The 16,633-nt window shown below is 37.4% G+C and overlaps 2 protein-coding genes across 2 annotated transcripts; both read left to right on the top strand.

Moving 5' to 3' along the window:
- The first annotated feature begins 39 nt into the window (after nt 1–39).
- LOC131309675 (probable protein phosphatase 2C 60) lies at nt 40–9,385 on the top strand. Its single transcript, XM_058336278.1, has 12 exons — nt 40–234; nt 1,665–1,705; nt 2,322–2,388; nt 4,390–4,453; nt 6,230–6,338; nt 6,448–6,554; nt 6,880–7,028; nt 7,762–7,884; nt 8,007–8,084; nt 8,314–8,366; nt 8,709–8,763; nt 8,866–9,385. Exons 2-12 carry the CDS (start codon nt 1,668–1,670, stop codon nt 9,106–9,108), a joined length of 1,086 nt encoding a protein of 361 aa, XP_058192261.1. The 5' UTR covers nt 40–234; nt 1,665–1,667; the 3' UTR covers nt 9,109–9,385.
- A 4,091-nt stretch (nt 9,386–13,476) lies between these two features.
- LOC131312071 (chaperone protein dnaJ 8, chloroplastic) lies at nt 13,477–16,174 on the top strand. Its single transcript, XM_058339802.1, has 3 exons — nt 13,477–13,956; nt 14,704–14,772; nt 15,786–16,174. The coding sequence occupies exons 1-3, from the start codon at nt 13,744–13,746 to the stop codon at nt 15,951–15,953; spliced, it is 450 nt and encodes a 149-aa protein (XP_058195785.1). The 5' UTR covers nt 13,477–13,743; the 3' UTR covers nt 15,954–16,174.
- Nucleotides 16,175–16,633: the final 459 nt, after the last annotated feature.

Here is a 16,633-nt window from a genome sequence, read left to right on the forward strand (position 1 = left end):
CTTAGAATTTTTTCTCTTTTAATACACGAACCAAGCTCAGAGACTTTCAGGCCAAGCCCGAACTCGATCATTTGGATCGATAGGCTCGACTCAAGTTCGCGTTGGGTTGGTTTTAAACGAGGCGAGTTTGAACACTCGGCTCGAGTCAGTCCCAGAGAAAGCTATATACATCGCGAGTTCTTCTCTCGCGATTCTCGATTGAATTCGAAACGTGTAGTACGAACTTCAACAATAGTGAGTGTATCTAAAACCCTAGAGACCTTCATTCTTTTCCTCCCATCCGCGTTGCAATTCTCGCTCCAAATCTGCTGTGTTAATTTCCACCATTTACGATTTTCCGACTCGTATTTCATTTTTTATGAAGTAGTTATGGTTTGTTCGGCCCGAACTTAGGTTTATTTCTTCAGAGCTGATTACTGTTCAAAGATCATTACTCATTACTAATCTACGTTGCAATGTTCGCATTCCTGTACAATTTACGATTCATTATCTGCTCTCTTTCGAAATGCTCGTTGGATTGAAGTGTTCTTTAATGTGTTCATATCTAGGTGAAAGTTTCGTCGATCAAATTTTATGCGTAAGAATTTGTATGTGAATGGGTATACGTGTGTGAAAATGTTCAAGGTTCCTCAAATTATATTATGACTTGGATATTCAGTGGCGTTTTTAGAGGTTCGGACAATCACGTTCTTCTCTTTGAAATAGATGTATCTCGATAAAATTATCACACTTTTTTTGATAACTAAAGTGTCCGGGCCAGCCTACCGCACACCACGGGGGAAAAAAAACTGAGTCATATAGCCTCTTAGACATAAAGTGACATTTGTGTTTCATTTTTAAATAGGAGGCCCCGTTTGATAACGATGATAGATGGATGGGATTCGTAAAGAGATGGGATTAAGATTGGGATTGGTAATAAGAAGGGATTGATAATAAGTATGTTTGTTTGGGATGAGATTCGATGATAGAATTATTAATATTATGTTTGTTTGAGATGGGATTAGATGATGGGATTGGATTGATAAAAGAGATTGGTAATGAGAATGGATTGATAATGAGGAGAGGATGAGATGGGATTATCAATACCATCTCCAAGATGGTATTAGCAATACCCCCAAATTGGGGTATTAGCAATCCCACTGGATTGATAGTCTGGACCTTTTTTGGGAAACCAAACAAGGTATTGATAATACCCCCACTTTACCAATCCAATCCCAACCCCAACCCCTTGGAGGGTTATCAAACGGGGCCTCTGAATTCCATGCCCGAAACTGTAGCATCTGTGAACTTCTATATTTGTGTTGATTTTTATTGAACTGTATGTTTTAGGAGAGGATTATCCTCTTTTTGAGCGCAAATTTAATTTGATTGTAGGCATCCTTGTTGAAATAAAGTGATTGGTCAATTTGTTGGATGCGTGTGCTGGTTAACCATATGTGTTAGCGGATAAGGACCAAATCCATCAAGTATTGCTATTTGCTCATTTGCTTATAAAGGAATAGTGTTGGTGACTTTTCCCTATTTGCCTATCTCCATGTTGGTGACTTTTTTTTGTCTGTGTCTAAGCATGCACATGTGTGTGGTAAATGCAAATAAGCAAGCATGTAGAAAAACTTCTAGAAGTGGTATAAGAAGATGTTGTGACTTGTGATTGATGTTTTTAGGAAATGGGAACATACCTGCGCACCCCCAACACTGAAGATAGGCAATGTTCTGAATGGCGCTTGGCGCTAGTAGGGCGGAGACCCACCTCCAAGTGCCAAGCCGCCTAGGCGCCGCCAAGCAATTCGGCGGTTTTTTTTTTTTTTTTAAACAAACCATTATCCAATCAAACTATATTCTATGTATCCATAATACAAGTTCAAAGTTCTACATAACCATAATGCAAAGTTTAATGTACAAACCCAAATGAAATTAAGTAGTAGCAACTAGCAAATAAGTTGAATAAGACAATAAGTAGAAATAAACGAGATCGGAGATCCCTAATGCCAAGTTAAAAGTTCATCTCCTTTCTTTAATTCTTCTCCTCCATACCCTTCCAAAACTTGATCTACATTAGTTTAATACTATACATTTTAAGCCGCCAAAGGCCTCCAAAGACGTCGATGATGCCGCCAAGCCCCGCCAAGACCGCCGCCAAACCTCCCTGGGCGCCAAATCGCCGAGACCGCCATAGCCGCCAAGGCCACCTAGGAGGCCGCCAAACACCGCCAAACCTCCCTGGGCGCCAAATCAAACTCCAAGGGGTATTGGCGTGGCGGCAGGGTACCTCCAAGCGCCTAGGCGGCCTCGACGGCCGCCATTTAGAACACTGAAGATAGGGAGAATGAAACAATTAAATATGGTTTGTCAACCATGCAAGGGTGCCGCTCACACATGGAGGATGCCGTAAGTATTTTATGATTGTAACCAAAAGTTCAGTCCCATTGCTCTTTACAAATGTTACGAGTTGCTAAAAAAATTGGCCCTTCATACTTTATCAACACACTAGTGTAGCATCTAGATCAAGAACAAGTCATATTATAAAACTATTGGTGTGAGTGCAGAAGTTTTTCCTATTGAACCTTAGGGATCTATTAGCTACCAGTACTGCTGTTGTTGTTGTTCTCCTTCTATTTTTCTCCAGCACATTCTATTGTTAAAGTCAAATTAGGTGTCCTGTTCCTCAGCTTAGTAGGTGTTCGATGATGTGTTCGATAGTATTGAAGCTAGGCTACAATTATCAGGAGAGTGCAGAGTGGTTCGTCTTTTTTGTATGTTGTTGCACTCCTTAAGGTTCAAGGATGCTCCTTCCCTTTTGAGAATTTGCTTGGACTTAAGTGTTATCTTTTCGTGATGCTATTATGAAGCGAAGTCTCACATTGCCTAGGTACCAAAGTAATATGAAGTATATAAGTGTGAGGGTACACTCACTTCAATAGCTAACTTTTGGGGTTGAGTTCTACCCAAGCCTGTGTAACATGGAATCAGAGCTCAGGTTGCAAGGACTGTCTTGTCAAAAAAAGGTTGCAGGACTGTGTTCGCTTTTGGTCTGTAGAACCAACTCTTCTCTCTGGGCACGGTCCCAATAAATTTTTTCTTCAATTATTACTCTCATTCCTCTATCTCTCTCTCCACTTATTACCCCAAAAACCTCCCTCAAAACCCAAACCAAAATAGTCCTTGAAGTCTTGGGTTCAAGTCTCTCTGTTTGCACTTATTCCCCGTTTGTATTCTACTTCTCCCCTTTGTATTCTGCTTCTTTCTATCTATGAAAATTTGCATCTTCACATGCAAGAGGGGGTTGCACATGAGGGAGGGCATTAGATAGCTTGATATACATTGTTAAGTCTTCCTAACAGCTTAAGCTTTTGGGACTGTATGTAACTTAACAATTATGACAATGAGTTATAATTCTGCGTCTTCACTATAGGGTCGTCTTATTCTTTTTTGTCCTTTAGTTTTGGTTGTATTGGAATGGAGCTCATAGTTGTCAGAATCGTACGATTCATGATTCGTATCGTACGATTCGATACGATTCGGTGGATAATCGATACGAATAGGCTGCCGAATCGGAAATAGCTGAAAATCGTAATTGAATCGGTGATTTATGATTCGTATTGTACGATTCGATACGATTCGGTGGGTAATCGATACGAATAAGTTGCTGAATCGGAAATAGCTGAGAATTGTAAGTGAATTAGTGAATCGAACGATTCACTTAAAATTTTCGAAATTTATTTTTTACTCTTGTTTTGCTTCTTTTGTTGTTTGAAAAGGGTTCAAATATTTTTTTAAGGTCTAGTATTGTTATATGTCATCTTTTGTCTATGTTATATGGAAAGATAATAAGAAAAAGATTTATCACGAGAGTGAATCGAAAATGAGGAAGATAAATGGAATATAACAACCCTATAGATCTTCTAAGGGTTTGTTTTGTACTTATAACTCTTTCGTACAAAAAGAACCATAAGTAGGCTTTACGAATCATCATCTCTTGGTAGTTGCAATAGAAGCAACTTACCTAATATTCCACGTTATTATCAAATCATCATTTAGAAGAAAGAATTTATTGATTTAGGCCTAAATCTTTCATTTGTAGTATATATTGTTGTTACCCTAATCAATAAGCATAGGTTTCTATGCATTATAGAAGTCATGACCGAATCAGAGCGATTTACGATTCGATTCAATTCAGGATTCAAAAAATGACCATTTCGATTCTCGATTCGATTCACGATTTGACAACTACGATGGAGCTTATAAGTTCTTATTCAAAGTTAGCAAAAATGTGATTCTTTGAGGCTAACGGCTGTAGAGAAACCAGTGTGATTAGGGTTAACAGTTTAACTTAATTTACTCTCCAGCAGATTATATGTTGTGCTTATACGAGGTGTCTACCGTCTACAGCATGCAGCTCATTTGGATTTGGACACTTTCACATCTTTCTTTGGTGTTTATGATGGCCATGAAGGTAATTCATGATTTTATTCTGTTGTGTATCTCATTGTAATTCTCTGAATATTTCTTGATATGACAGAGACTTGTATACACTTTTGACCAATTGTGTACCAAGGTATTGAGTTGAGTTCCATGGTTCTTTCTTACTTTTCCTGCAAAATCTTAATGTAATGTAAACCTCACATATCAAACTGCAGTTATCTTTATTGGAAATGGACAATAGTTTGAAAATTTTCTCATCCTTCATCTGAGTCCTGATAGAGTAACTCCTAAGCCAATTCAATCATCTTTTGAACATGCAACTATAGGCATGATGCTTCTATGGTGGAGGAGTTAACTATAGGCCTTTTCCTGTACATACTTTCTACATCATGTTATACATTGTCCTGGAATTGGCCGTTGATAAGATTGTCGAGTTTCTTCACTGATGGTTTATCGGAAGGAAAGTTGTTCATTCAATTGAATTATACTTACTTTTCATGATGCATTTATATGTGCCAAGTTTTTGTGAAAACTACCCAAGCTTATAATATCAGGTTGGTAGAACCTAGTGCGAAGGCTCATGTACTTCTAATCATCACAAGGATAATTAAGGCAACAAAGATTCCTCAAGATGTATTCAAAAGTTTTTCGTTACCACTTCCTTATCTGATGACGTTCATTTCTTATACAATATTTTGGCAGTTATATCTGTTTAAGTCACGTAATGTAATTCTACGAGAACTACAATCTCTGCCTAGATCATCTTGGGGCCCTATCTTGAGTAATTAAATTTTGAGGATTGCACAAGGACTTATGCATACCATCATAATTGCGTCAGATCCCAAGTTGGTTGCTAAAATTACCCGTGTTGGTTGCTGAGATACACAAGGACTTGTGCAAAATTTGAGTTGCTTTTAAATCTAATGTGTTGGTACCTGGATTACCCATGTGGAAGTTTCTGTCCGGAGTAATGTTATTTGTCTAATTCCTTTACCATGTAATTTGCATCCAAAGAATTTTATGGCCAGTGCCTGTTTGTTACGATTCTAACAGTTCTAACTAATGAGCGTATCTGAGTTATCCGTAGTTGCAAACCTTTCTACAGGTAGAGTACTTTTTGTTAGCAGTACTTGCACTAGTTTTTCATCCTTGATTGCAGCCATAGATAATGTCTGGCTTCATTGTCAAAACCTTTCTTCATGCTAACTGTGTGTCTCAACTCAACTAGCAACCTTTACTGGTCTGACTCTCTTTACGTAGTCTGCCCTAACGGGAAGCATCCACTTGTGGCCTCAGATTAGAATACGTTCTGCATACATGTGAATGGATGTTAATTGCTAAGTGCCATTGGTTTGTGTTGTGTTGTGTTTATTTTTTTCCTCTTAAGAGTCAAAAAGCCCTATCATTCAGCATTGGAAACCTTTAGGTGATTCATACTACTTAGCATTTAATGCCAGAGACTGTTGGGAGATAAAGGATTTCTAATCCAAAAATAACATAATTATTTCGGCTGTGCTGTTCAGCAGTTACTGTAGTAGTTTTTAGGAGTTCTTTTTGTCTTTTTAAAGTTGAGTATCTTATGTCACGATATGAAAAAATCAGTTCTCCTACAAGTTATGTATCTATTTTGATGCCCAGTATGATCCTTGAGGCCCGGTTATTGACTTTAAGGCAACGTGTTCATTGTAACAGAGGTTGTAAAGGTTTCACTAATGGACTTCTTTACGTCTTTAAAGCTGTTACTTTTTACTTATCATCTCTTCTGCCCGGATCAATCTACCTATACGGCAAGTCCACATATTTGCAGGGAAGGAAGTTGCACTGTTTTGTGCCAAGTATCTTCACCAAGAGTTTATGAACCAGGAAGCCTATTTGGCTGGTGATTTAGGAACTTCTCTCTGGCAAGCATTTTTAAGGTTTCTCCATTCCCTTAACTCATACGTTCATTTAAAATTTTGGTCCAAGGCACAAGAGGCACATGAGCTATATATTTTCCTTGGTTTCGGAATCTGCCTGGTTGTGTAGTTGCACCCATAGAATGTCATTTGTCGGTTCTCACCCTCTGCAGCACCTGAATTATTCGCATTCTGAAATTTTGTGCTGTTTTGGGCGATTTTCAGTTCAATTTGCCTGTAATAGTTTTTTGTAACAATGAATCTGCATGTTATCACTTCACAAAAAAAAAAAAAAAACTAAAGCAAATATCCATTGTTGCATATATAGAGACATTGTCATCACTCGCACACTTGTAATGGTGTGTAGTCGTCATGATTTTGGGAGCATTCAGATGTGTATATTTATATTTTCTAGTTTTCTACAGCAGAACCGATGAACTTGGATAGAAATCACAGATTTTTTGGAGACTTGAGTGTTAAAATCATTCATGACCAACAAATTGTTAACTGGTGATTTGGTGTTTCTAGTAAGTGTTTTATTCCTGGATGCAGAATGGATGAGACTTGAGAGGATGTGGCCAAAGTGGTAACAGAGAATTAGCCATATTCAGAGGTAACATTGAACAAGCTAGCAATGTGATGGAAGTTTCACCAGGATCTCCAAAGTCGAATGAACATAATGGCCATGCTGATGATGGCTCATCAGAGAAGGTATTTTATGAAGAAAAGCAACTTATGTGGAATCGTGGATATAATTAGCAAATTCTGTGCCTGTATTTTTATTTTCTTCTGAAAACCGTGCCGAATTCTCCTTGCCTTGTTCTTTTGGGATAGACTAGTGAATAGCAAGATTTGACCTCAAGAGAATGAAAAAAGGCACCATGCTCACTGATCTTGCGAGAAGGCACTCCTATACGTCTATAATTGATCACATTTTCTATTATACACTTCTATGAAGGGTCTCACTGAATATCTGTGAATTAGGAACCTTCCCCGGCTTTCCATGGACCAAATTCTGGAAGTACAGCTTGTGTGGCAATCATTTGAAACAATCAACTTCTTGTTGCAAATGCTGGTGATTCTCGTTGTGTGATATCTCGGAAGGGTCAGGTGACTTTTTTCTTCTGCACCATTTTCCTTTCCTCAGTAGTTTCAAAACACTTATTACTCTTAGGACTTGCGAAAAAATGAATTTGCTGTTCACGAAACTTTGTTTCTTCTCTACTATGGAAGTAACTGATTGGATGGTCCAGTTTGTGAGCAGTTGTTTTTCGGGTATCTAAAGAACTAGTTTTTTGCTGAACAATGATATTCATAATGGCATTTACTTAGTGCGCGCCTTTACCAGAATTATCCGCCAGTTATTCTGGATTAGAGGGTTAAGACAATGTATGATGTAGCAATTATCGGTCAGAGTGCTTTTTAATTGCAGTCTCTGTTGCAGGCATATAATTTGACTAGAGACCACAAGCCTAACCTTGCGGCTGAGAAGGATAGGATTCTGAAGGCTGGTGGTTTCGTCCGGTATGGACGTGTCAATTGGACTCTAAACTTGTCAAGATCTATTGGAACTTCACATCGCCTTAGATTTATATTTCTTGAGTCAACTGTTAAGAAAATAGCTATAGTATTTTTTGCTCACTTTTCTGTTTCATGTTTGTTCTGGTTTCTGTGTTTCCTGAAATTTCAGGAGACATGGAATTAAAGAGGAATAAATCCCTGCCTGCTGATGAGCAAATTGTGACTGCCAATCCTGATCTGAACACGGTATGTAGAACTTGCACTCGTACATCATGTGCCAAACTTACCCGTACTAGTAAACTCTGGGCTACTCGAAGATTGAAAATGATGTTACCATTTGCTTTTGGCTTATGCTCTCTGTAGTAATATCATCTCTATTTTTCTCCATTATACAAGTATTCTGAATAAGTTACCTTGTTGATTTTTTCTTCTTTATTATTTGGTCTTCATCTTATATCTAATCATCTTCAACTAGGTTGAGCTTTGCAATGACGATGAATTTCTTGTTATAGCATGTGATGGTATCTGGTAAGTCTGTTATTCGGGTTTTCTCTCCCTTCTTGATTTTATTGTACTCTTAGTATGAAAGTTACTTCCAACTTGTATATTCAGCACAGATGTTTTTGGGAGTAAATATACAAATCTGAGAATTTTAGTTATGTGATCTTTTATTTAAGTGGTTGGCCGTTGGTGGGGTATCAAGGAAAGCTTTAAATTTCTACAGAATATACCTATTGTTTTAGCTGCTTGAAGTATATTGAGGGTTGATTCCTGTTTTCGCTTTGCGTTGCTAGTTGTCGTTTGAATATGTATATAGTAATAGCTGGTTTCCTTTTCTCTTTTCTTTTTTCCCCCTTTTGATTGCACAAGGGAGGGCATGTCAAGCCAACAACTAGTAGACTTTGTTCGAGACCAGTTGAATACGGTAAGTTTCCCAACACCCTTTTTCTTTTCCGAGAAACTCATCGATAATTCTTTACATGTAGAGGTGAAACATATAACACATATCCTCTTGCAAACAGTGTAGGATACTAAGCTTTCGGTGGTGTGCGAGAGGGTGTTTGATAGGTGCATTGAATGCAAAGGTCGTGACAACATGACCGTGATCTTGGTTCAGTTCAAGAAACCGTTTGACTGCAGCGGTTCTACCAAGGAGCAGGCTCCTTTGCTCTCGTACGCTGATCCAGTATTCGAGCCAGATTCTGACTCTGATGATGATGAGGAGGAATCGCCCGTTGTGTCCGATCCGAACCATGGGATTGACCTGTGAATGGATTTCAAACCCCATCGCGTTAGCCGGAAGTATAGTATATAGTCTTGTTAGTAGACTGAGTCCCGTGAAATCCCCAATTCTCTTTTTCCTTTTTTGGTGGATGCTAATTTTCCAATTTTAAGAGTGAAAATGGCTTCTTCTTAACTTTTCTGTTACTTTTTTTTTTAAAACCTGAAGTCGTTTGTGAATATTTTTGTGTTTGGAGTTTGGGAGTTCTTAAATACACGCACCATATATTTGCGAGTCTCATTTCTCATACAAAAAAGGTGTTCGGAATTGTTTGATGCATGTGGATCCACGTGCATCGAATGGTCGTTGACACAGTTGTGTTCAAGGTCGTATTTTAAAGTTGGGCATAGCATTACTATGACTCAAAACGCTATTGACGCAAACATTGAATTGGTATTGTTAGAACTTTATTTTACAGAAACGTGATAATTTTCCAATTTATATTTTTGCAGGAAAAGAACAAAATTGATCGCTTTGAAATGATCCATGTTACGGAACCAGACGAACAATTGTATTTAAAATAAATAAAAACTGGCAGAGGACCTCCAACTCCAAGGCCTAGAAATAGAAGCTTCTTTCAATCTTTATTTAATAACAACATAAAAAAAAATACGTAATTAGCCAGGACATTGAATTATAAAAAAAATAAAAATTCAGACTGCATAAGATGATAAAAGGTTGAACAAATTTAAATACATCCTCATCTAAAGCTTGATAGTATTAAGAAAAAAACACACTTGTAGAACTCGGACCAAACAAAAAGGGCTAGAGGAATGGATAAGATCCTTTCCGGACTCGATAACAACTCTGTGTGTGTGTGTGTGTTAAGAATCAACTAGATAAACTTGTGCTATGCAGGGGATTATCAATTTTTTTTAATAACGGCTTTAATCTATATGAACATAGACCATTTCAATGTCGTCGAGCCCGAAAAAAGAAATAACTCAAACTATTCATGGAATCAATAATCATGAGGGTATTTGTGTCAGACTTAGGTATTTCTGATACGTTGTACCAAAAGACGACTCACTAAAGAGTACATCCAACTTTCTTCTAATATGATGAATAAGAAATATCTTCTGAAAATCTGAGAAAAGTTCTCATGAAATTTATCAAAACTCAGACATTCTACATCGTCTTGCAAGCTCAATTTTGAACTTCATGTAGGGTTTGGAGCTAGAAAACATCACTGAAGTACTGTATCTATTCATTGTTAAGTTCCAAATTTGTTCCTTGATGATGATAGGATGGCTTAATCAGGGTGGGGAAAGGATGGCTTTGGCCGGCAATGCTAAGTGTAAAAAAATGGCGTAAAAAATGTAGCTCTCTACAAATTAGTCTGATAAATACCCACAAAAAGTAAATTTTGAGTATTTTATTGGAACAGAAATCATAAGCTTAACGGATATAGCTGAAATATAGAAGGATGTTAATGTAATTGTATGAATTCAGTGGTCGTCGTGCCCCACTGCCCCCTCGGGCCTCTACCTCAGTCCGTCCCTAGATATCGTTATCAGTAATTTGGTTAAATGAGATAATCTTGACCACAAAATGCTACAGAGTTATCTTCAAATGTAGTAATTACAGAGTAATAGATTTGACTAATTCTCATATGTTTAAAAAAAGGACCAATTCCATATTAGACATTCAAATAGTAAAAACAATATGTCTTCAAATCTTAGATGGCGCACTTGTCAAATCTTAGATGACGCACTTGTCGGCTTCGCAACGCTTATCACTAAAAAAATCCTGTGCAATATTATATAGACACCCAATATTACTAAAATAATAAACAATGAAGGACCTCTCATGCCTATAAGTAAAAACTTATTTAAATCTTTATTTAACAACGTACGTAAATTAATCCGGACATTGAATCATAAAAAAATAATTTTTCATAAATAAGTTGAGAAAAGATTGAACAAACCGAATATATCCACATGTAAAAAACATTGATATGAAACAAGATGTCGGCATTATGTCCTTTTTAAGAATATGAATTCCAAACTTTGTGGTCCAGATTATGACCACAAAATTGCTACAGTACAAATTTGAATTCAAATGTAGTTATTATCGGCCTGTTTTTTAAGAGGTTAGCCGGACGGATATACTATCCGGTTTGAGCATATCCCTTGTTTGTTTGCATTTTGCAAGCCGGATACGTTTTGATTGGGATATGTATATCCGGGTGGAGGGGGATTAATTTTAGACAACCCCTTATCTTATCCGGCTGCCCTTATTACCAAATCACCCCTGGCCCCACCAATTCCCACCACCACTGTATTCATCGACATCGTCTCGTTCAAAACCCACCAGAAAATGGTTTTTTTTTTTTGGCAAAAATAGCAGAAAAATGGTTTTGGCAAGAATCACAAATCTCTGGCGCACAACTGCTCCCACACAAAAAACCATCCGCATATTGTGTACGCAACCCATCTTACCATAAGTAATAAACAGTTAGGAACTTCCAACGCCTATAAATAAATGATCATTTCAATCTTTACTTAACAACACACGTAAATCAATCCAGATATCGAGTTAGTATAAAATATACTAATATACTTTTTCAGACTAACTAAGTTAGAGAAAAGTTTGAACAAATCGAATATACCCACATGTAAAACTCTGATATGAAGAGAAAAAATTAGGGTTTGATGCCGGCATTATGTTTGTATGATATAGATTCCAAACTTTTGTGGGCAACTATGACCAATAGCTTGCAAAAACATAAGTGGATTGTGTCTGTAAAAGTATGGATTTCAAACTTTGTGGTCAAGATTATGTTCTTTGATCGGAGGACAATGCTTAAATCTTTACTAATAATAGTAAACGGCCGGTTAAGGACCTCCAACACCTATAAATAGCTTTATTTAACAACATATGTAAATTACCCAGGAAATCGAAATATAGAAAATACATTTTTCCGACTAAACAAGTGGAGAAAAGGTTGAACGAATCAAATATATCCACATGTAAGACTTCGATATGAAAAGCATATTAAAATAATCAAAAGGCTGAACAAATTGAATATATCCACATGGAATACTATTAATTTAACTTATAAACAGTTGTACCGAACACATCTCCAACTCAGCAACACATGGCTCCGACTTATTTTTAGCTTTCGAAGTGAATAATCTAAATTATCTTAGTCGGCTTGGTTGGCGAGGTGGTCAATAATAAATAAAATAATTTATTTAATGTGTAAAGAAAGCGTTTCATACCTTAAGACATAGTCAAACCCTAGTTTAATTTATAGATGATATCAAATGGGACATGTGTAGACAGTTGACGACCTCCAAAACCTCTAAATAGAGGTTTCTTTGAAATTCTATTCAGCAACATACCTAAATTAATCCGGACATTGAATTATAAAATTGTACTATATTCCCAAAACTAAAACAAGTTGAGAAATAGTCAAATAAATTTGAACACGTCCACGCGTAGAGAATCCAACTATCTGTACTCATGGGAAGGTATAGATTGTGTACAGTGTAACGATCTCTTATTTGTGGCTTGGATGTCATAAAAATAATTTAAGACGTTCATTCTGTTCAGAATAATTTTCTATCGTGCCTTGTAAAATCTCTGTTCGTTGGAATATGGATAATGACTCCATCGATTAGTTTAGTTTTTAGTTCAAAATTCTCGATCAAGAACTTATCACTATCCGGATAAAATCGATTTTTCATTATGCATATACTAAAATATTTTTTCAACAAAATGAACGCCTCGGATTATTTGATAATCTACATAAGTAGTAGATACCCATCTCTTGTACTCTCTCCGTCTCTTTTTTTAAAGTTCAGTATTCCATTTTGAGATATCCCTTAATAAATGTTCATTTTGTAAAGTTAGTCGATAAAAATTGGTACATTTTTTTTTGTCCCTAAAAGTAAATTTTATTTTGAAAAATTTGTGAGTAAAAATGTAATGATGATGTCCTTATAAATGGTAAGTAAGGAAAATGGAGATAAAACTAATGTGAAAGGTGTAATAATGATATTTCCTTAATAATTGGAATTACGAAACTAGACAGTTAAAAAGGAGAATTTTTTTGGGTAGCAGTACCAGTGGGCACCTGAGCAGCCCATCGGAGCCGTCCCAAATAGAACCCTCTCTCTCATCTCACCCCACCACACTCTCTCCTCTTTTTCTCCAAATTCGAGCCGTTCAAAACTAAAATGAACAATCCGGATGCGCCGAGTGGACACCACATCGTACCCAACCGGCACTGAAAAATTTGTCCTTAAAAGGGTCGGATCGAGGGAGTAGGATTCGGACAAGAACACGTGTAGAATTCGGACCATACAAAAGGGCCTAAAAGAACAGATAAGATCCTAATCACAAGCGGATAAGATTAACCGCTCTCTCTCCTCTCTCTCTCTCTCTCTGGCCCGTTCAAAGTCAAATAGGAGTACTAAGTAGTATTTGTCCAATTTCCCCCCCTCTGGCCCTCTCTCTCCCTATAAATTAGCATAGACGAGCCTTCTTTTGTAACACACAATTCCTTATCCGTTATCCACGCCATTCCCAAATTGGGCTCTCGTTTCTCTCTTTCAATCTCTTCGGTTCATATATTCATATACACAACACGTAGAATACATCTCTTGATCCTAAAGAATGGCGACTGCGGTTGGGTTTGTTAGCGGCGGTGCTTATGGGTCCTCTTGGATTCGATCGAAGAACAAGGCGGTGAGGGGTAGTGACATGGTTTGCCGGGTTTCTTGCGTTTCTTCTTCTACCACGACGAGAGACCCGTACAAGACCCTCATGGTTAAGCCTGAGGCTTCGAAATCTGAGGTCAAGAAGGCTTTCAGACGGCTTGCTCTTAGGGTATTTTCTCTTTCTTTTGTTGTTCCTTTTTGGAGGATTATTTTTTTTATTGGTAATGCCTGCGCCAGTTTGCGAACCTTGGACTAATCTCTATAGCCTTCCCTCCGTCGTTTCACATGCTTACCCGTGGAATGATGTGGCCCTAACAATTGTTTTCAAGAGGAATTGAACTTGAGACACTAGGATGGGGCAAACCCTAAATCCCAAGCCAAGACACTTGGCGGGTTGGATTATTTTCATTTGTTTGTTGTAGTTTTTATTTTTATTTTTATCTTGTGTTAAGATTAGATTTTTTTTCTTTTTTTGTATTTTCGTGTTTGGTAATTGAGATTGTAGGTAAGTTAAGAATTGGATTATTATCTTACGCGAAGTCCAATCCCCTCAAATTTTGTAAAAAGCTTAACTAGTTAACTTCATATGGAGCACAATTTAGATTTGAGTCAAATTCAGGTCTGCGTCAATGATTGGTAATGTTTATTGTTTAGATTTTGCGAGAACGCTGACTCTGTTAAAAATCATGTTGATCAGATAAAACCAATATATGTTTTTGGAACATTTCTTTGTGGACAAAAATAGGTTGGCACGCCGGATTAAAACCCATTCATCTCAATACAAATTGTTTGTTTTTGGATCATGTACTTACCAAATTTCTGTTGATGAAAAATCTGGTGGTTCATCTTTGATTAGGTGGAATATTAATGTGGGAGCCTATTTGATTTGATCACTTCTTGTTTTATTGTATTTCAGTATCATCCGGATGTATGCAGAGGAGGCCATTGCAGTGTCCAATTCCAACGCATCAATGAAGCTTATGATGTATGTTATCAAACCCCACCCCTCTTCTCTCTATTTTGCTGGCTTTTTTGGTTTTGTGTTTTTCATGGTCATTAGTTATGATCAAAGTTATATGTATGTTGGTTCATATTGTTTGCGTTTTCGCTAACTAGATGGACTACAAGCTAATGGTAATAGTCAAGTTGTTTCTGCGTATTTTAGTTTATGTAATAGTCTCGTGTATTTTTTATGGCTAGTTTATTTCTTCGCCGTAATGGGGTATTTCTTGGGTTGTTTAATATCGAGCTTAGGTCGTCGGTGTTGTGTATTGATTTGGTGTCGTGTATTGTAATTCTTTGAATTAAAATTCTCATGCCGGTTGACACACATAAAAAAGAGAGGGTAGGAAAACCATCATTGTCATTTGTAGTTGAGGTTGGCTTTTGAGATACACTTGTTGCTTAAACCAAATTGAACCATAGCCTAACTTGCCAATAATTGGACCTTTGTTTATGATTACAGTATTGTGTACCTTATTAATCAAATGCCTCGTGCGTTACAAGTTCTTTTTATGGAAACAAATAATATTCATAAGCATTAAGCAACCACTTGTGCTTTATGACTTTTGGATAGCCTTTGGTGTTGATATAGACAGCTGAACTGATTAAGGGTAATTTGGGAGTTCACAATAATCAACATTCTGATCTGGGATGTGATCTTTTTTCACCATAGGATGTTTTGTGTAGAATCTTGAATTTTTGCCCCCCTTAAAGGCTAAACCATCAACCTAAATGTGGGCCTTGTTCTCATTGTATATATTCATTTGACTTTGAGGTTTCCCTTTCATCTTTCGGAATCTTCTTTGCAATCTAGATATGTCGTCTTCATTGCGATTCTGTGATTTATTTGGCTTCACCGTATTGTAATACGTTGTATTGAAGAATTTGCCAAACCTGGTTCGAGTGATCATCATCCCTTTAGACCAGAATTGAAGTTACAAAAGCCGTTTAGTTTTGTATGACCTAATGGTTTCGTTAATCTGGTATGTGGTGCAGATGGTGATGAGTAATTTGAGAGGAGAGTTAACCAGGCCAGAGATGAAGATGTACGAGCCATCCGATGCAGGAACTCATGAACGGAAGAGGGGGACGTACGACTGGAACGGTGCGATGGACGACCCTTTTTGGGACGAGTCGGACGTATGGTTGGGAGTCGGGATGTGAAGAAGGAGCATGGGTTCCCAACTACTCATCTATCATTGATCCCGATGACTGAAAATTATTAGCGCCATGTAAATATGAAAGTTTTAAGATCCTCCTCTTGCATCAATCGAAATGGGGTTGATGTTTGTGTGTATTGAAGTGAGGGAGTTTACTTGATGGTTATTTGAATGTAAATATTCGGTGATTAATAAATATGCTGAAGGCGATTTATATTTTTTAAAGTACGAGTCCACTTTATTAATAAGTCCCAATCAAACAAATTATGTCAAGTAGACTCCTGGCTGTACAGCTATACTCTTTAATTTCAGAGAATTACAAAATATGAGAAAGAGAGAAGAAAGCAGGAAATCCATACAGGAAAGTGAAGGCAAAACCTATCACTAAGGAGGGGTCCCTTAGGGCCTGTGTTGCTGGGGGTGTTAGGAACGGGGATAAGAGAGGGAGGGGGATAAGGGCAGGAGAGGGGTAAGGGAGATGGATGGTGTTCGGTGGGGGATAAGGGAGAGGGGGAGAGTTTATGCCCTTGGAGGGGCCTTAGCCAATCCACCTCCTAGGGTAAGCTTATACGGGTGGGGAGAAAGGAGGGGAAGACCAAATTGACCCTCAAATCTTTTTTGTATTTCCAATGTAATTATTTAATGAGGGCAATTAAGCAAATTCATACATCATCCACTCTTATC

Source organism: Rhododendron vialii, chromosome 12a (assembly GCF_030253575.1).
Source record: "Rhododendron vialii isolate Sample 1 chromosome 12a, ASM3025357v1".
Lineage (NCBI taxonomy): Eukaryota > Viridiplantae > Streptophyta > Magnoliopsida > Ericales > Ericaceae > Rhododendron > Rhododendron vialii.

Coding starts and splice junctions, on each gene's coding strand:
- LOC131309675 (XM_058336278.1), top strand. CDS start 1,668: ATGGGAACATACCTGCGCACCCCCAACACTGAAGATAG. Junction 1,706..2,321: donor ACCCCCAACACTGAAGATAG/GCAATGTTCTGA, acceptor CACTGAAGATAG/GGAGAATGAAACAATTAAAT. Junction 8,764..8,865: donor TTCGAGACCAGTTGAATACG/GTAAGTTTCCCA, acceptor CAAACAGTGTAG/GATACTAAGCTTTCGGTGGT.
- LOC131312071 (XM_058339802.1), top strand. CDS start 13,744: ATGGCGACTGCGGTTGGGTTTGTTAGCGGCGGTGCTTATGGGTCCTCT. Junction 13,957..14,703: donor TCAGACGGCTTGCTCTTAGG/GTATTTTCTCTT, acceptor ATTGTATTTCAG/TATCATCCGGATGTATGCAG. Junction 14,773..15,785: donor GCATCAATGAAGCTTATGAT/GTATGTTATCAA, acceptor TATGTGGTGCAG/ATGGTGATGAGTAATTTGAG.